A 21,281-nucleotide genomic window follows, 5' to 3' on the forward strand; every position below is an offset into this window, starting at 1 on the left:
ATATAGGTGTAGCACTGACTACAAAGATTTTCTCGTGGCATAGAACTGCGGAGGAATAACCATTCTGTTTGCTTTTAGGGGTTTATTTATTTTTTTTTTCTTTTTTTTATTTTTATCTATTTATCTTTTATCGCCGGGAAATAACTTTCTTTTCTGTCATGCGCTCAACTAAACGCAAATTGTCATACAGTCATACAGTTTTCCCTGGGTTCGTGCAAGCCTATTTTCTTCTGGTAATTTAGAGCGCAATTTGTCGCTCAGATAGAAATCTCCGGTTATGAAGCAACTAGGCCAAAACTGGCAAGCGGTAACGCTTACCGCACGTGCGCAATCGACTTTTACCTCGATAGCACGAAAATAATAAGGAAGCCTATGTCTGATGTGGGTTTTGGCGAGTTCTACGACTGAACGCAACGACCCACTTTAACGATAACGTTCAATGAAACCAACAGTGCACGCGCCCGACGGTCGGACGATGAGAAGTTTCAGCCAGATACGAGCAGAGGATTCAACGCTAGGGCTATTTGTCTGCTTTAATGGGAACCTTTTTTCAACCTAATATATCATGAACTTCATATGAGAATAGATAATTTCAACAACGAGCAAAGCAGCTACCTGAGATTTCATACGTACAGGTGACATCTGAAGAGCTCGGTATTCCTTGATCGGCTGGTGGTAGACGGGTGAAGGAAATTCTTTAGGAATATCTTTAATGGGTAAAGGTGATCTTTTATTCGGAAAACGTGAACTCTGGTTCACGGATAACGGCGCCGATGAGCAGTACTGCCCCGTCTGCTGTGAGGGGTGCTTGTTGTTATTATTTGTATGTATTTCCGATCCTTGCCGTCCCTGATACGTCTGACCTTGGCGAATCTCGTGACCTTGAGCCAACTGACGAATCGTGGGGTGTTGCTGCTCTTGATGATCTCTGCGATCGTATCCGTGCCCACGTCCATGCATGTGCGAATAATGATGTCGTAGGGGAACTTCTGGAGGCAACACTGATCCCCTATTCAGAATAGAACAAATTCTCAAAATTTAATTACATTGTATAGAACAAGCACGACCTCTATATATCGTTCCTTGTGTCAACCTCAAAACAGTGGATTGAAGATTGTTTGCCTATTTCTTCACCTTTGCTCGTATGTTGTCTGCTGATGATGACGTCCAGCAGTATACCGCTTATGGTAATTGACATTACCAATGAGGGGAGCCGAATGCTGGCGCGTGATGGTTAAACTCGAACTCACCCTCCGAAATGTGGTCCCGTTAGACAGTTCTTGTGGCAATGCTTCTTCAGGGAGGGGGGTATAACTGTAACGACAATGCAATAATGACTTAGAGGACTAATTATGGAGTGTGAAAAGTTGATGCAAGCGTGGATGAACTGAGTAAGCCGTTCTACCTCTATTTAGTTTAATATGACAAAACTCTCTTTGGTTCTTATATATACTTTGGCTGAGAAAAAAGAAGGAAGAAAAAGTGTCTGCCGGATACTTACTCTGAGACAACCCGCACGACGTAATAGCATAAGAAGAAGACGGTCGCAAATACAAATCCAATAGCTGACGCCACCAAAGGAGATACAGTTCGCGTTTCAGGAGGCCCTACCTCCCAGTATCGTTCACACCGAAGATACGCGCAGATATTTCTATATAGTTCCCCTGTTGTATCAAATGAATTCGAATGGATTATGTGGAAAGCGATGCCCGAGCTTCCCATAACAACAGCTCGGCAAAGGTACGTACTACTTCGATACGAAACTATACCTATCATAAATTATGAGACAGCGCTTTCATTCGTTCCCGCCGTTCCCATATGGAAAGTCCCTAAATGATATATGAGGCACTCAAATTGATTCCATGTCATTTGGAAGCGCGAACATTTCTCCTTTAAATAGGATTCTTCACACAGTCGATTTCAAACTATCTTTAAGGAAATAATTTCTGTATCCTAATTGTGGGTCAGACTAGTAAGGATGTACTTGTGGACTTTACAGTGATCTTTACTTCAGCTCTCGAACTAACCTTCAATGTCTTTATATTCTTTGACAGAGAGAACATTCAAGAGGCCGATGGTACATTGTTGCATTACGAGTTTACAACGACTTTCTAGTGTCGCCATTGCCTGTGGATCACAGGCCTCTCGAGCGGCCTTAAATTCATCTGGGAATTCAGGGTTGTTTTCCGGGAGGCCACGTGAATTAGGCCCCTCCGATAGCTGCCGCTCCACAACCTCGCAGCGCATTATGTCGCAGAATGTCCCTAGACAAACGCGGTCCCCTTCCTGCAGTATAAACCAGAAAAAACAAAGAGTATAAATACGTGCTCATCAGACAAGTATAAAGCTCAAAAAACGCTTCTTCAAACGTAGTTTAAATTTAGAGGGACAACTCCCAAACAGCAAAATGATCTGAAAATGTTTGTTCAGGCAAAACATTTTTTATCTTAATTATACATCAGATCTTTATCCTTGACGAAGTGAGTACAAAATATGCTTACGATTTCTCAGCCTCTATATATAAATAAGCACTCAAGAGACTTTGCAAGATTTCTGCCGTTTTACTGTCTTAGTGTCGTCAATTGTTTTTTTCTCCCTTGCAGTACAAACATCGGTTGAGTGTTTATACCTTCGTGCTGTTGGTGCGCTGCGATGAGCTTAGCTTAGAGCTAAGGTGCTATGAGGAATAACCAGGACTTGAATAACATTTATAATGAGTATTGTCAAATACAAGAAATGAGATACTCGTCTATATCTGTTACGGCTCATAATTGCCGCCCCCTTCTTCGTCTCTAATGTCACGTCACGAAGACATTATCCATCAAGTCCTGTACATTATGCTGTTGTGCGAATTTTTTTACACCAATAGGTCCATTCGTACCGCCTTGTTTATCACGTCTGTTAAATTGTACGTTTAGATAGATGAGTGTTACAGAAGAATACTTGTGGGAAAATTCGGGCATGAGGCTAAATTTGAAACAGAATTTCTTGTCCTCGTATTTATTAAAAACACAATCACGTTTTGGCGGCTTAAAAAGTTTCCAACGCTAGATAGCCCTAATAGTGGTGGTAATTATTCTACATATCACGATGGTGTTTTGCAGATACGACAGCTATCACTCTATACAAAAATTTAAGATAGAAACGTATGGTACTAGCGTTGAACTGCTATAAACGGCCGGGTGCCGACACAAAACAAAATGTAGACTACAATTTGTGCTCAATTTTTGTAAACAAAAGCACCACCGTCACGGGAATGTCTAACTCGGCACTACTTAGAAGGAATCATCTCTTGCTTTTTCATCATTAGTAAGTCGCTAGTTACATTTTCATTAGCGCTTGGTATAGTTAATTGAAAAAAATGGTGAAGATTATGCGGCCATACCTGCTCTTGGTACTAACGCATCAGTCTACCGATTTGGTAGATCGGCCTCGAGTGTTTCCCCTGGTGAACGTAAATTATGACTATAAAGTTTCATCATTCGTGAGATATCTATTTTTCTTAAGTCATTCACAAATTATAAGACTCTATTATTATTAAGACTCTACTTATTTCTGAATAGTTCTATTGCTCACAAGTATGGTTTCCATTTGATTTTAGAAATATGAAAAGCTTGCTAAGTGCTTATATAACCGTCTTCTAAAATGGGTGGTCGGAAATGTGGCATCCCGCTTGAGTCCTATTGAGTTGCAAAGATTGCAGCTCTCAACTAAGGAGATGAAATACAGATGCAATATAAGGAAGCTCCTTTAACAACATCTTTAAAATGAAAGGAAGTAGTTTTGTATCCACAAGTGCCTCAAAAGCGGCCGCTTTTGACGCGCGACAGTTTGTATTCATGACGGGTGGCAAGCTGACTCCACGGCAAATTATTTGTGAAGAGCTTTTATGCCACTGTAATCGAACCAGCATGTAAATTCCTATAATAAGGATGACCTTGTATTTGATAAAAGTTTACAAAAAAAAAGCAGAATTCGTCCTACTACTAATTCTATATATGGGTCGTTTGATGACTATGCCTTGTTGCTTGTAATAGAATACCTTAACAGTCTTCTTATAGCGACTGACGATATGGGTCCATGTGTTAGTCTGATCGATTAGAATGTAGCTTTACTTTATCCAATGCTTTCGGCATTTGTGATGATCTGACAGCTTGGAAATATTGAAAAGTAGATAATAATGTAATATGTATTTTTGTCGTTCGGAGCGCCATGAAGGAACCACTATCCTGTACGACCAGCTGTGCAGTTCCCGTAGAGAGAGCAGCAGCAGTGGGAGTTCAGGGCAAGGAAAAAGTATGTAGAGTTCATTTGAATATGGCGCAATTCCTGTCATCGTTAAGTTGCCTTAACAAAGACTCTGATTCATCTTAAAACTGTGTACTCTGCTTTTTGTTTGAAGATTAATAAAGATGAAAAATGATTAAGACGCTGCGTAGATTTGGTTCGGTATGGCCGTTTGAAACCCCTTAACGCGGTCAGAACTAATAGAATGACCTGCAAGCCTAGGAAGCCCTGGCGGCATTGTGACGTTATTTCTAGACCATATAGAAACAATATGTCCATGGTTTCAGATTAGATTTTCTTCCTTATATTGCCAATTACTTATCTTTAGCAGCGTTTCTAATAAAAAGTGAAAATGGGACAACCATAATAGATCTTGACACTTCATAATTATAGCAATACCTGTAATAAAACTAAGGCCATATATAATTATGTATACTGTGTAGCTTAATCAGCAGGACTCGGTCAGCGTTTGACGAAAAAGAGAAACGTAGATAAACTGTTACTTCCATAAACTTAGAAATATAAGTGGGTCGGTTTTGTTGTCGGACTTGATTTAGTTTTATTTAATGTATACATGAACGCATGGTAGATCTAGAATACATGAAACCAAAGTGATTATATATTATTTAGTATTGTATACATTGTCCTGTTCATGTTGTAATATAAAATACGGGTCCTGCGCTATGAAGTATGGAACTCAAAAAATCGAATAATTAGGCAGCAGACTGATAGATTCTTTTGCCATTTACCGGGAGCCCTATTCAAGATACTTTATTTATATCCATACTATACGCCGGTTAACATGGAAGCAATAGAACGAGCAATCATAGTGTAGACAAAGATAAAACGATCAGTTTGGACTGAGAGTTTATGGTCTGAACCGCTGTGCACGATAATGATGGACCCCGCTGACATAGCGATACATTTAATCAATGGCACTTGAGAGACTTTCATGTGTCGTTACAACAAGAACTTCCAAGTTATAAAAAACAACATCGCCTTCGAAACAAAACCAGAACTTTCGTTTGTTGTCAGCAGCTTTGATGGCGCGTATTAACGACAATCAAGTTACTTATAGATGAGCAAGCACGTTATACACGTAAATAAAAAACGCATTTAAAGGCGTTATACGCATCTGGCAAGCCCCAATTAGCTCATTAAAGATCTATTTGTCAATATAGCTGACAGTAATACTTTTCTTCTGAGCTGTTCGCAGGAACAAAAGATCGTGGTCAGTATAACTCTAGCGATGCCCACACATAACGGAATCTATTTCTTTCTGTAATTTTTTCCGAAATGTACGTATGTATGTTTATACGCCATTTAGGCTACGAAATGGAGGACTCTTTCAGGAACATGTTGGCGTAATCTCCCTTCCTCTTTTTCCTTTCCGAGACACCAATTTTTAACGATCGTGTTAGGTAAATTTTAGAATCCCATCATTGTATAGTTTTTTTTACCTAGATGCGTTTGCTATTATAAAACTCTTTCACCTTTGTCAGTTTATGCTAGTGTTCGAACCAGTGCAGTCTTCTACCGATGCGGCGATCATTTCGATCTAACAGCCTATATCGAATAACCTCAAAACATATAAACAAATTATAAAAAGGCATACAAAAGAAATTTTTATTAAACTAGCTTATAGATTTAAAATGAAAACGAATTTTTGTTTTGGTTTATGGTATGGATTATGGTTCAAAAACCGATTTTCCCATTAGCTGGACCATACTTACCGAGATATGTCTTTTTACGTAGTTTCCGCTTTGCGATGAGTGCGGTTCTGTTGCACTGCTACCGAGTGACGCTGATAATCCAGTGAGGTGTCCCGCATGGCGTGAAGTTGATTTCTGTTCAGACGAATGCTGCTGCTGTTGCACTACTTGGTCTAAGGGGCCGTGGGAGTGATAATGTGATGCTAATTTATCCTCGCCAAAGAAAACCTTGTCGCATATCGGGCACCTGCACGTATTACAGGAAGCGTTAATGTGGCAAGTTCGCACAGGTTACCACTAGAAATTCATGCATCGAAGTGAACCTACCATAGACGACCGTTGCCGTCCTTAGATTTAAAATACGTATAAATATCCTGTGAAATCCTGCCATGATCTGTACAAGCAAACGACGAAGGCACCGGCCTTTCCTGTAGTTGCCATTCTCAAATGTATTCATGCTTAGGTAGTAAATGTGCAGAAATTGAAAGGTTCTAATTATCGGATAATCTGCTTGCAGGTCGTAATTGAAACTTCCGTTCTATTCATGTAGGAAGTTACTTCATGTAGGAAGAAATATTATCGCTACGAGAAATTCTCAGTGAAGTGACAGGTTTTGAGTCAAGGTCTGCTTTTGTAGGCTTATGGCCTAGCATGAACGAAAATCGAATGAGCTCAAGCTCTGTATGCAATACACATATAGCTAGGGGCATTTACATAGGAAAAGTTTCGAGTGAACAGAGCTCGTGTACTTCTGTGAGAAACGAGTACTTTCGACTCGGTACCGGTGAGGTTATTCGATAGACAATTCAGTTCATACAAGTCCCAGAAACATCAAAGGAGAAGATCTTTAGCTTAACTGCATATATAGATCGCGTCAAGATTACCAATAACCGAGCTTTTCAGCTTGAATGCATGCATAAGTAGGCCACGAACGAATAGCGTTTTAGCTTGCGTGTATGGCGGCGCACATCTATCGAACGTCTTTTCCTCCTGAACCTCTCGAAGTCCTTTGCAAAAATCGGATTCTATAAACACTTGGTAATAATGAGCATCTGTAGGTATCAGGTGGTAGTGAACACGCTTCCGGTATTATTGGGATTTCAATATGATGCGATCAAGCGTGACAGCGCTTTACTGTAGTCGAGAATACGGGACGGCCCCGTACCTAAAGCGCTCCTATAGGTCACAATGGTTACGTGTTCTACGGAATGAGCGCTTGCCTAATTTCGTGGAACTCTTATCATTTACCAACTTTGACCCTCTGTGTTGTTGTTTCTTACGATGAGAATTTGAAACCTTTGGAGATTGGAAGCTTCTAGTTAGATAGCGTAAAACGTTACTGTGCTCTGTATTACTTCGAATGTCCATTAGGCTTAATTGGCCGGTGCTCGTCAAGCAACTCCCGATTTTATTTTGGCACATTGGCTTCCTCTCCTGCTTTGGGCCGTTATCTAGCTTTTTTAAATACACTTCCATGGCAAAACATCCTACTCCTACTATCATAAATCAATTGATTTTCTATTAGAAAGTTGAAGAAATAGGTTTTATCTATCTACTTCTGTAGTGGAATAAAACGAAAAGTCCTCCGCGAGAACAAAACCCAGCTTTGTCACCCAAACAGCAAAGCGTATTTGCTATTATTTAGAAAAGAACTAGTTATCTTTTTGGTAAATTAGACATAATTTAACGATTCGGACTTTTCTTCACTTTATTGGTAAAAATTGTGTGGAAAAGTGGTGGAGTTCACATTTGAAGAGTTTGCGTATGTGAAACTGTAGTTGCGATTCATTAATTAAATTCAATTAATTCAAGCTTCCTTACTTAGACCCGCAATTTGCCCTGTTCGAGCATTGCATGATATATACACGACAGTATATATATATATATATGCCCACATTTTCCTCAAGGGTTCATAGGATATGACTAAAAGACTCCAGTATTTACCAATAAGGATTGCTTTCGCTGAATACAATCGCAAAGACTGTGGTAGAAATACTATTTTGTGGTACTTTGTGCTTAGTCTAGGCATACGGTGCCCCTAATAGGCGTCTCTATTGACGTTATTGAACCTAATAAACTAAGTGCTGAAGAAATAACATCCTCAACTCGGCTTTTGTTTACCAACGGAGAATAATGTTTTGAAGAAAACTCTCGCGCACGTGCTTCTACCGGGTACCCTTATGAAAGACGATGACACCAAAATTAGGTTAGTTATCCTACTTCTATTCTTTGCCAATTTATTAATACCATTAATATAAGAAAAATGTTTGCTCTACTTCAAATAAGTTGTACAATTCCAATGTAACTTTAAAATAGGATCACTCGCCGATATTACTTGACAGTATCGATTACTTAAGTTTTTTCAAGTGCAGCTGACGAAGAATAGGAACTGGTTATACAAAGTTTTCCATTGGTGCCGTCGTCGAAATTTTGGCTTGAGTCATTTTTTTCTTTTAAAAATGGAAAACAAATTTACTGTAGGAAATTTTCATCAAGTAAAATCTTGATGTTATATTTATTTATGTTATAAATTATCCATTAGTTATTCACTTAGTAATATTCGCAGTTTTTTAAATTGTCAGATATAAAAAATAGTTCTTCTTAATAGCCGAGTGTTTATTTCAAATCTGCGAGTAACATCTACTAAAACGATTAATTCTAATCTCAACAACAATTATAAAAATAATAACAATTATCACTGACCCAATCTTCATGGGAGAAAAATACTCCCTTAGGTTGTTGGAAAATCATGGATGGACTGTATCAAATAACGTTAGATAACCTCAATATGTACCTTTCTTGATATAGATGCACGTAGAGTAAAATGTTTATCAATGACAAAATTACACTCCAGGCTCCGGAAGACGCAATTGTTCTATAACATGGCAGCTTCAATATTCAAAAATTTGCCGCGCACTACGTTTTTGAGAGGGCTCGTGCACGAACTGGCTGATCAGTGAAGTTAGTCGATCTACTTACTTCCATACGTCGAGGTGTTGATTAAATGGTGCTCGTGTACTTCGTTGTGGCCAAACGAGGATATCGCGCGCTGGATGAAATGGGCAGTCTTCAGGCATCGCAACGCGGTAGCTATATAGAGTAAAGGCGAAAGAGTTACGTTGGATCCTAGCTTCAAGTTACGACACTAGCCTTAATTAGAAATTTTTTACATTATTTACAAGTTTATTAGAATTTATTACATTATTATATTTTACATTATAGGATTTTTTTCGAATAAAAACTGCTAACTATGCTGGACTTTAGCCAAGACTTCACTGCGAAGTACAGTTGAGGTAGAAGATCGCATTGCTGTTACCCAATAAGCCTTACAGATTTCCTTCTAACGCGATTGACTTACGGGTAGTGTGCCATGGACCAAAAAGTGTTTAAACGTATGGGTCAACGAAATTTGACTGTGGACCATATACAATAAACATTAACTATGCGTCAATTTTTTCTTAATATACGAATCAAACTATCTGCTTTGGTGCACATTAAAACGCTTAGATCGGGCTCATCCAGCGTTGATTTGTGTATCTTTTATTTGACAGTCAATAACATAGCGTCACTTCAAATTCATCAGTAGTTATGAAAGCTCTATTTGTTGTTGAACTTATATTATTAACCGCGTATGTGCTTGGTTGACTGATAGGGATACCTGCTTATATAAGATCTACGATGCCATAATATGTCTAACGAAAATGCGAAACGTTGAATGCGACAGCCATGCGTATATTCACACCACCTTCCTAGAGGAGATCCACTAGAGAGTACTAAGGTTTGTAACGATAGTGTCCACATACCAGTTTTATACAGTCCTTTCACTAAGTACACAAAAAGGGGGTTACCGCGTGAGTTATATGCGGGTTCATCCCTACTCAGTTCTTATTGATCATGTCTATTAGGGCACTTCCGGTTCACGTTTACAAGCTAGCGTGAGCGTCCTCTACGTTTCGTCAAGAGAATCTAGATCTGTGGCGTTAAGCCACGTAGTGTCAAAAGGGAGAATTTGATGTGTGCCAGTTTCCTCACGCCTCTTAATTCTACGAGTTCTTCTAATCGAAGTTGTATTGACCGCTCGACTCGGTGAGATCGGCATTTATGTTGCTCTAATGATCCGTCAGTAGGCACCCTTCGTGAGCGAATGGTACATGCGGCCAAAAACACGCATAGCTCTCAAAATCGCCGGCAACGGAAGTCGTATGTGGAGTATTCATATTCACACATGCGCTTACGGAAGTCAGTTCTGTTTTCAGTAATACAAGAGACATTTTCTAAAAGGAGTGAGAATAATCAATGAAACGAATTATCGCTTAAATCCTCACCGTGAGTTCCTACAATAACACACACGTTTTAAAACAGCGTCGCTAAGTGTTTACAGCCTATCGCCTGCCCTCGTAAGCAGCAAGCCCAGTGAAACTACATATAACTTTTAGCTCAGGCCTTTCTATCAGGGCCAGAAACGTTGCGCCTGATTCAAAATCAGCTTTTTTTTAGAGGGCTTTTCTTTAGAGATTTATCTTTGCATCTTTGACCATCATCTGCCAAAGCTAGAAGCAGATGAGGTAGAAAAGTTGGAGAACCATACGCACTCCGCGCCCGACGTACCAGTTTCTATTGACGTATGCACATATCTCATTGCGTTGCATTGTACATAAAGCTCTGATTTGAATATGGAGACAAATGTCGCGGTCTTCGACTCTTATTGATGCCATCCTGGATGCCTTTTACACGCGTGCATAAGCATCGTTTAGTAAATCGACGTATGTGTATCCCTTGAAGAACGCAGTCGATGCGGATAACCAGTGGTAAACAACGTCTCGCCGTGCTCACGCAGTAGCAGTCGTGATATAGTTTATAGAAAGCGGTGGTGTATACGTGAGTTACGTTATGATTTGTTGTGCGTTATATGAAAAATTTTGTTCCATTATTATACCTAAAGGCTGTCATTGCTATAGCTTTGATGCTATCGAGGATGATGCTAGCATGTTCTTTTTTCAAATGTTCCATTCGAATAGAAAATCAGTAGCAGCAAATACGGGACTTGATGCAGACACAGTTGCAACGTCGTACAGAATAGAACACTGTTAATCGATACAACGATGTGGTATCGTTAAAATGATGCCTAAAAATACACTAGCATTCTTACAATCACTGCACAAACGTAACGATACTGCAGTAATGGTCTGCTCGTCGCTAATTGGTCTAGCGATTTATAATAGCGATGTAGCTCCATACGCAATCTACACTATTCGACATCTAACAGCCCATTTTTTAACCAAACTAGAAGGTCTACTTGTTAAGCAAACGAGTGCCAGATCAAGCACAATGCCCTCATCGAGGTCGTATCAACTTTTTTTCCAGGGCTGGCTGAAGAACGCTAAGCGTTTCGAGCTTTTGTATGCGTTACCGCATGCGTTACCCTATGAAATTACCCGTCTCACGCAGAAACAAATTTGACACACAAACACGCTATCCACTGAACCATCAATGTAAATAACGAAAATTAGATCCATCCACAAAACAGTTATTAGCATTATGATCTCATCTCACATTATGGCCGTCATATCGGTTAGTACCTCGAAGTTCTCATACATTATTATATGAACTGGCTGTTTCGCTCAGAACGCCACTCCTTCCACGTTCAAACACTCCACCACGGGCCTCATTCCTGTAACTTGGCAGACCATTTTTTAACTTCGCTACTCTTTTGAAGACTCGACTTCCACAATTTCGCTACCCCCGGTCTACAGCGTATTATGGCAAAGGTCCAAGACTGACAAAGTCCAAAACTAGCACTTATGTGTTATATATCTACTTGTCCCAAGGAGATATACAGTAAACAGCATGTTGCATTCATAAAGGCTTATCGCTGAGGAATATATGTATTCACCGGTTACGGATGGGTGGATGGACATCAGGTACCTGCGTTGTGGCCGGAAGTGATCTGAGCGTGATAGCTAATTTTTCCAAGCTACGAATCTGAAATGTAGGGAGCCACGCGGACAATGGTTGGACAAGAAGTAACATGAACGAATTAAGCTTTTTTTTTTGTCCCGGTTTCTTCTTCGGAAGTTCTGTTCTGTCTTGCGGTGGAGCAGAATTTATCATGTGCCTCCGAAGCAGGTTTATTTCAGCAACTAAATTTGGTGTTGCCAAGTAACGAGCATCCACCCCACAAATTGCCTACATGGGCTTGAAGCCTAAAAATGTGTAACTGTCATAGCGACTCTGAGTCACGTTCGACCCTGAAGTCTATTGCAGAGAAGGCTAAATTAGTGAAGTATGGTACATGAGACAGACAACTCTAACAATCTTTCTTTGACATCTCCCAGGTGTTTTTTGAGAAACGTGGGAAGAATCTTTCTTGAATGCTGACAAATTCACTTGAAGAGAAAAATAATTAAGGCTAAAAATGAAGTTCATGCTTCGACCACAGAAGCGACTAAAATGAGATCTTACTTGTATGACTCTATCATTTACTTTGCGTACGCGATGGTCAATCTTCTGGTTGCCGACTTCTTCGGATACAAAAGTCGTTTCGTTTATTAAGCAATGAATACATACCCATCTTAGTTACCATGAATTAAACTAAGATTGAATAACGATGTTTTGCTAGTTGTGGAGTAATGGTATTATGATTTGAAGAGTATCGCGTCTAGTACGTGAGTGTTCAAGATGCGAGTACAAGTTCATTATTAAGTACTTACTTCTCCTGAGCCCGAACAAGTGTATTCGTGTAAGTATCTCATTCGGGTCATATGGAACGCGGCTCACCAACAGACCCATTTGCTACGAAAGGAGAGATGAGTACAGATTGCGCTAATGTAAAGGGACGAAGAACATATCGTAAACAAAAGGTACCATGCAGATAAAACAGTTCGGTGAGACGCTTTTTCGGTCTATGAACGAACTCTTCTTGATAATACTTCAGTGGCAGCTCTCCGAACAGGCCGACGTACTTCTAATACTCCGTTCTGAAATAAGTCCTAACAAATGGAGCGTAACGTTCGTAAAAGCTACCTTACGTAGCCGACCCACAATGCAATCTTCCATAGATAAAGGTCACTAAAGTTATAAGTCAATCCGGCTTAACTAAGAATTCGTATCATTGATTTTCGTTAAATTCTTACATCAGCAATAAGCGCATGTATGCGATACGAGTCTATTTTTCTAGCTAGATGGCTTGAAAGTTACGCATCCTAGCCAATGTGAACCAGCCTTAGTGTCACTTGAAAGCCAAAATTTATCGGTAATAGATATACTAACAGTGTGGGAATTTCTTTATTTATACTGGGAAAATGAGTGTCATTTAGCGAAAATCCGCTAAAAAAAAGAGATGGCCTAAAGAGTGTTCTATAATGTTCATTGTAAGGGTTCCTGAAAGTGCTATTTTACATATGATACGCTACGATACAAGCGATACGACGTACGGAAATAACGTACGAAGTTATTTGAAGAAAGCTGGCTAGAATTTACCTGATCATTTTCGAAATGTAACGAAGCAAAGCGACTGATCGCGTGTGATAAAAGTCAGATTATATATGACAATAATGCGCGACTTAGAAAACAAAAAAAAAAAAGCTAAAATTAAAAGATGTGCTCTCTAATCTGTGACAAAGCCGAGAGTGACACGCAGTTAGTTGATGCGGTGTGTCTTGCAAAAGAGTCGCGCATTGTGAGCCGCTACCGCTTAGAAAGACGATAGATTTGGACGTCCACCATCAGCGAGCCTAGTTCAAGCCGTCAAAAATATCGATTAGAATTGGTGACCACTATTATAATGCCAGACTACACACACATCTTTAGCTAGCAGAGAAAAACGGAACGGAAAATTTCAATGTGTACGACACATAGCCCAGATTCTGTATTATCAATCTATCTATGTTTCAGTATCTGCAGAACTTGTTTAGTATTTTGCCTACCTTCTATGTGAGGATTTTTTGCTCGTAAAGTTTTCCCCTTATAAATCACCGAAGTTCTGTGTTCCGCTAATGAGATTACGATAATACCAACTAGAAGGAGGTCGTTAATAAAAACAGCGCACATTTAGCTCAGTTGTATTATTTTAAAAAACCGAAAAATATTTATTTTAATTTTGGTTTAAAGTCTCGCTTAGCACTTTACCGATAACCCAATATAACGTCGAGCTTTCGTGAACAGCTTGAAGAACTTCGTATATAGTGTACTGGTGACGCAGAGAGTACATAATGCCAATGTCTCGGAACTATCTACTGACATACTCCATTGTTCCACCTTTTTTCGTTCCCATTATTTACGAGGCTACTAATTTGGTTAGTGAAATTCGTATTGCATAGTTCATTTCAGAGGTTAGATGAATGAGCGGAATGTGACGGGTTTTTTTGCCCTGAAACTTGCTGGCAGTCGATAACGAACTAGGTGACACGGTTTCTATCTTTCAGCCTTTCTATCAGCCTTTTCAAAGCCATTAGAACGCTATAGCCGATTCAACTGAGGTCCATTTGGGGCCAGCTTTCCAACAATCTTAAGATAGTTTCCCTTGGTTTTTGTTTTGTTGATCGTCCTTTTTTCATAGGTAGACCTTTCGATCTAAAGCTTAGTTAAAGATATTTTGAGAATGATTCGCCTACTGCTGTTACTAAATTGGGCGTCTCTAACGATTGCATGCGCCAGGTTATATAGCAGATCGATCCTATGCTGTCGTCCCAGCCGGTAACCCTGTCTTTGCTAGCCTATGTTAAAAACAGCTCGAATGTAGGTAGGGAAGTGTGAGCAGGGACACACCGTTCGTAAGCATTGTGCTATCTCTTAGGGTCTTGGCCTGAACAAAAGGCTACTATTTGACAGTATAATAATTTGTGCTTCCCCATGTGTGCGCATAATATATTAGGTGCGGGTCGTCGTAGTAGGTTACCATTTCACTGCTAACTGCATCACCAAATTAATAATATTTACAATTCATTAGAAACTTGAAATACTTTCGTAGATTGCGTATACAGCGTAATAAAAAAAATACTGATAAATAAACAAATAAAAGATACTGAATAGCAAGATAGATGTTGCGTCTTTTAAGAATTCTGCTTCTGGGGATAGTGTCAAACCCATACCAGGGATAAAGTTGTCATTTTGTCAAACAAAATGTCCAACGGCTGACTTAAGTGTTTGCCAGACATGGCCGATAGAAGGCTTCTGGTGGAAGCAAATAGTTTTGAAGGTAAAAGAGGAGGCAGACGTCATGCGCGCTGGCAAGATTAGTTCACAACGTAAAGCCTGTTGATTAAAGTAGCTACCCAGAGATGGCCGTAAATGTAGGCTCGCCTGCACCTACCGGAAGAAGGCGACAAACTGCGCTTTTACACGTGGATATTTTACAGGCATCACAGGGTCAAAAAAATCCTGTGGTTTGTATGATCCTCTGTTGCGCCAAAACACAGCCGAGCAAGGTAAGCACCGCTCGCCCACTACCTCTATTTCCAGCCAGCGTTGCCCTATAGCGCCCATATCCCGTTTGTTGCTTTGAATCCAGTAGCGACCGGCCTTGACTTGTAAAATCACCTCGACTATGACTAGTGTAGTAATTTCGGCGATAGGGGTCAGCGACAATCTTTTTCAAGAACAGGCCGACGCTTGAGCCATAGCTCTACTCCGCACCATCGCGATCCGTAGCACCAGTAGTTATAACGGCATTTGTCTTTTGGTAAATGTCTGTACAGCGCATTCATGTGAAGACGTATTTTCCCTTAAGGCAGACCGTTCAGAAAACTTGCAGCTGCAGAAGCACCTTCGCCGTCGTTTTCGCCTTGCCTTGATATTCTGACGCAGATCTGAATAATCTGCTGGACTCTAGCATATTTTCTGTGGCCACATTATGGGCGGATATCGAGTTCTACTAGCGGTTAGTTCATAACTAGCGAAACAAGCAACTCCATATAATGTACACGTATGTCGACATCTATGCATCATAAGGTAGACACGGCCTCGTGCGTCGCCGAAACCGTCAGCGGCTGCAGCTCTCAAAACCTACACACTGCCAATACATCATAGCGTGCTTCCGTACGAACACGCAACCAACCGATGGAGGAAGAGAATGAAGGCAAGCAGAGCCGTACTGACTGACGCTCGACTGCTATGATCTGAGGAATAACGACATGGACCTGGGGTCGGTCGCGACTAGGCGAATCGTGTCATGGGTCTGGCGAAGCAGACAATATTAAATGTGTATGCGCCTCAACTAAACAACGATCTGCTGAGTGGAACGGGGAGAAACACGATTACGATAGCAATTTTGTCACGTTTCAAACGCGGGGGTATATTCGTAGAAATTACCTCCTGTAATATATTTACTGGCTGAACTGTCCATTAATAGGCATGGTGCCACAAGTAAAGATTGCTCTGATAAACGTTTTCTTGGGCTGGGGTGTTTAGCACTAAATGCTTTTTATGTCCTTAAGTCCCTTAATAACCTTAAGTCAGTGTTGAACTCCTAGAGCTACCGAGGTATATAATACATTGATATTAGTTTGATGATTTTTTTGAGACGTGGAAACCTTACATCATACTCATGATTTGCCACCTAAGGGCTACAATGTGAGCTGTCCTCACATGGATGGCGGGATACGGTAAATAAAGTAGGCGAGCAAAGAACATGAATATTCATTATTTAGCACAATTTTTTTTGGCGCTTTTTGCAAAAAAAAATATATAAAACGAAATATCTGAAAGGACGACAGATGACACTTCATCGTTGCGGCGGGCAGTTAAGGAATTATGTACGAATGAAGCCATCGTTATTCAACTATATTCTTTAAATTCATACGAGGCTTGTTTCTTGCAATTTAACGTGCGCACTAAGTGGAATTAATTTTATTCATACTATAAGGGAAACATGGTCAGACGTTGTTGCAGCACAATTTTTCCATTGTCCTAACATCTTTTACAGACAACAACAACAAGAAGGACAATTCTTTTGCAGGGTTATTACGTGCAGCGTTTGTGGTAAGATCGTCCACTCTCGGGCGCGGTTATGCCCCACGACCTCCTAACGGGCACCACTGTCAAATGTAGTCGTCGTGTGCTAAAGCGTAATGTCCAGACAGGCTGCACAATCGTTATCACACTGGACAAAATAGCAAAGAGCGTTGTCCTAATGCAGGGCCGAACGCTCCGCGAGCCGAGTAAGCCTAAAAGGGACGGGCGAGGGGGGCGAAGCTAGCATAAGGCCAATGAGGAATTGCGGGCGGGCAATGGACCGTATGACTGTAGTCGATTCATGCATTCATTTAAACTTAGCCCAAGTTTGCCGCCGGCCACGGGCAGCAGCCGCGGTCGGAGCAGAAGCAGCAATAGTAGAGCCAAAACCTAAGGCTGTTGTCTTTTCACCTCATCAGCTCACGCGACAGATTAATCCCATTGTCAAAAATACGTGATCACGCCAGATTACAATTCGTCTTTAGCTAAACCAAGTCTACCATTTTGCAACATGGCTCACACTGAGGAGCTCGTTCACTGGCTGTAGTTTGCTGAGTTCGCCGTCATGTGAAGTAGCAAAATGAGGATCAAATTCAATACGGATCGACAAAGGTACGTCTTCAACAGCCAGTATCCATTCCGAAGTGGACTAAACCTGTAAATTAATCGAAAACAACTGCAACAATGCGAAATCTTGGCGTTCTCTTTTTCATCCTTCACATATGACTCCGCCTATTGTATTGCTCCCTCCTGCCATCGTTTCAATTCCGTCTGTGTTATCACGTTCCTCGCGCTCATCAAAAACAGTTGAAAGCAAATATTACATACTACGGGCAGTTGGTAGAGCTTTGGATTAATCGCTGTCGAGATTATCATTTTCCCTCACTGCCCTCCTATAACTGTCCTTCCTTCGATAAGCGTTGTGTTATTTGTACTTATAGTGTAACCCCAATTGCCCGCGAGCGGCCGCTCCTATAAATCTGTTTTAGTTTAAGTGCACACTGTACCACATCCTACAGACATAGGAGATATACACTGTACAATGTTACGAAGTTAGACCGCAAGTAAACAGCAAGAGCTTTATTAAAGAAGACAGCAGGCAACCTAGTAAGCGGCAAGCTTTTGTCCGTCATAGTTCCGATTTGGGACAACGGACGAAGGAGATGTAAGCTCATATGGGTTTGCTAGTTAACTAGGGGCGACAATTCTTCGTACCGCTATCATCGACGTATGCAGGAAGGCTACCACGAACGGGAAAATAAACAGGACAGAGACGAGGACGCACCAAGGGTAGCAGTCAGGTGCATGCGGTAGCTGTCCTATTAGTCGAAAGTACCACTTCCAAGGGGCTGCATAACGAACATTCAAAGAACATGGGCAGAGGCCAGAATTATGGAACGCCACTGAACGCTAGTGCCAACCGAACACGACTCAGGACAACTACCGACTCCTATGAACTACGAAGAACAACCGCCCTGGTCCGCCGTAAAACGGGGACGTCGATCAAACACCGGCTAGCCGCAAGGAAGCTGCTAACTGAGACAACAAGCAGTGAGCAGAGCTACTGTATCGTCGGTAGGCATGCCAACTACCGAGAAGCATCGAGGTGGATAAAGCTTCATAAATAATTTATTAAGTACGATGTACAGTCGTGTTGTAATGTGTCCGTTGTGTTCCCGTGTCAACGGTTGACTGCCAGCCACACAGGTAGGTAAGCGAACGCAGTCAGGGACTGCTGGCAAACAAACACGCAAGCGATTGAGCGGCGAAGTCGGCGGTCGGGAACATAGACAGAACATAGCGGCAAGAGAGCGCTGGCCTCCTTAGCGGCAGGAGGCGTAACCGCCGTATGTTTCGCTCCGTAGCAGCAGCCCGAGCCACCCATGCCGAGCTTTCACACAACTAGCGCGTTTAGGCGACACCGGCAACACCATTGTCATCTCTGTTAACACAGAGAACACAAGCCGACAATACCCACACACGTGAAGCACAAAGACACGTAGACGGCGTATACATACGAAACACAAAAGATACGCATCCATATATAGAAATGTTTATGCACTAGATCAGATAATGTAAGAAAATTACATAAGTGAAACACTATTACTATTGTGCTTCGAAGATATTTACACTTTTTCCCTACTTTATATATAAGCTGTTGCTTGAAACATTGTCGCTTCGCCGATAAACAACATTGAGACTTATTTATAACCTTGTACCTATTTATCTGACGTTAACATGAAAACTCATAAAACTAATGATTTATTTTTTTTTTCAGTGAACCTTTAGCATGCAAAACTAAAGATACTACCACCAAACCTGAATTAATAATGACTGTTGGTTAACATTAATAGGAATAGGGTAATAGTTGCAGTGAATCCAAGTCACTCAGCTGCTAACAGCAGACGATTTTCGCTCATTCCTCTCTCTCTTTTGGTCGAATTGGACAATATACGAAAGCACAAACAGACTTGGCAGGATCGCAATAGAGAGGGACTGATGAAGGACGGATATAGCTAGCCTAGTTAATTCAGAAGTCGAACGACATCATTTTTGAAAGAGTAGCATCATCGGCGTAAGTGGGTCTGTCGTTTGCAGTGTCACACAACCCTTGCCCGATGCGTATATGATCGCAAGCTCGTAAGACGTGAGTAGAAATTCATCATTATGTATCTCCAAATTGATCTTTGTCGCAGCCACTTGTCCCTTGATTTTTTCTTAGCTAAGTCCCCTTTAAGAAGCACGAACAGCGTCTCGACCAGTCCCATCACACTTCGTCGGTGTGACAAATGGGCGACCCAGTGGGCTGGCCACTATTTCATTAGCGCTGTCATCTGCACTAGCTTTATTCAGTCCTGCTTTAGCAATTGGCTTCGTACTTTATTTGGTTCATCACAGTTGATTTATGCCTGTATGTTAAATACCTGTCAAGAAGCGGTTGCAGCTTGCTCTGAACCACATGGCGCACGAGGGCCGATGAGTGGCGGTCGCAGGTGTGCGGTGACCGCAGCGACGGCCCGTTCCTGCCGACGTGGCAGAGGACCAGCAGAACGATAATCTGCAACACCTGCACGACCATACGCCATAGAGACGTGAAGCGTTGATGACGGCGAGCACAAACAAACGAAGCACGGACCCACCGAAGGACAGATCGAACCAACGGACACGAACAAACGCGACAAAATCCACGTACCGAATGAACGGTGTACGCAGCCAATGATTGCAATGAATGAGAGAAACACACGCACACATATACATAGACAGACGCAGTACAACAAAACAAGAATAACATCGAGAAAAAGTAACAATAACAATAGGGCTCCAATGCAAGAAGTGAGTCGTTGTCCATTGTTGAACGTCACATACACATAAAGGAGCACACAATTTTCCATACTTCGAAATACACGGTTGGCGTAATAGCAGTTGATCGTAGTAACCCTAAATTAGCGTCGTCTGCCGACGTTAACCGTTGCTAATCTAAGTATCTCTACTATAGCGCTCTAGGCTAACTCTGAAGTATATCCGTGATGTTCTCTCTCTTCAAATTGTTTTTATTGAAGCAAATAGGTTTGTATGTTTTCAACCTACCTCAGTTCCACGTAAGCCGAACATTTATGTGATGAATTCGCAAAGAAATTTCATTTTAGTCACACGACCGTATTAAACGGCCGCTCGTTCGCAGGTCTGCTGAGCCGAAAAGGCCCACACAAATGCTGTTCGGTCCCGAAGGTTCGTTGTCGACCCAGTTACGCTTAGCGGATGCTGCTGCTGCTTCTACTGCTAGGGTAGTAGTATTTCGTGTTGGTAGAGCACCGACAAATTCTTTTGACACCACAGAGTGAGTGAGTGAGCTGGCTGTCTGTCGTGACGGTAGTACTGCTGTAGTAGTCGACGGATGCACCGCCGTAGCGCCGCAAAGCGATGCCTGCCGTCGAAAATTACCAAGTCGACGTCGTCGTCGTCGTCGTCATCAGCAGCAGTGCGCTAGGCCGATGCTGCGGCTGCTCTCCGGCCATAATAGGCTTGCCCGCCCGCTAGTACAATCTGTCCAACGTCTAACAGATAGAGTGTACGTTGAGCCTGCGCGCCCGCGCCCTCGCACGCTACTGCCACAGCTTCCGAACTAAGCAAGTAAAACAAGCTACGCCAACCTAGATCCTTGGAATACTAGTTTTAGCCAGTGACCAGCCTCGCAGGCAGGCTATATAGCGGGCGATCGTATTGGTGGAAACTGATGAATGGGGTAACAGCAAACAGCGGACGCCATGTTGTTCAAAGCTCGCCCTCCCCCAAATCGCTCCTCTTGGAGGAAACCCGAGAAACCAAGAGCCG

At 41.6% G+C, this 21,281-nt stretch overlaps 1 protein-coding gene across 1 annotated transcript in view; it reads right to left on the reverse strand.

Annotated features, from left to right (window-relative positions):
* The window catches only part of LOC111264481 (uncharacterized), a 28,567-nt gene extending 7,591 nt beyond the window's left edge, over positions 1–20,976 (reverse strand). Inside the window, exons 1-8 of the mRNA XM_022840424.2 lie at positions 20,538–20,976; positions 19,874–20,016; positions 8,979–9,089; positions 6,021–6,246; positions 2,028–2,286; positions 1,502–1,664; positions 1,135–1,314; positions 634–1,009 (exon numbers count right to left, since the gene is read on the reverse strand). Of these exons, the coding sequence (XP_022696159.1) occupies positions 634–1,009; positions 1,135–1,314; positions 1,502–1,664; positions 2,028–2,286; positions 6,021–6,246; positions 8,979–9,089; positions 19,874–20,016; positions 20,538–20,561 (1,482 nt within the window). The 5' untranslated portion in view covers positions 20,562–20,976. The remainder of the gene's footprint in view (positions 1–633; positions 1,010–1,134; positions 1,315–1,501; positions 1,665–2,027; positions 2,287–6,020; positions 6,247–8,978; positions 9,090–19,873; positions 20,017–20,537) is intronic.
* Between the last annotated feature and the right edge of the window lie 305 nt (positions 20,977–21,281).

Source organism: Varroa jacobsoni, unplaced genomic scaffold, assembly GCF_002532875.2.
Source record: "Varroa jacobsoni isolate VJ856 unplaced genomic scaffold, vjacob_1.0 scaffold_864, whole genome shotgun sequence".
Taxonomy (NCBI): domain Eukaryota; kingdom Metazoa; phylum Arthropoda; class Arachnida; order Mesostigmata; family Varroidae; genus Varroa; species Varroa jacobsoni.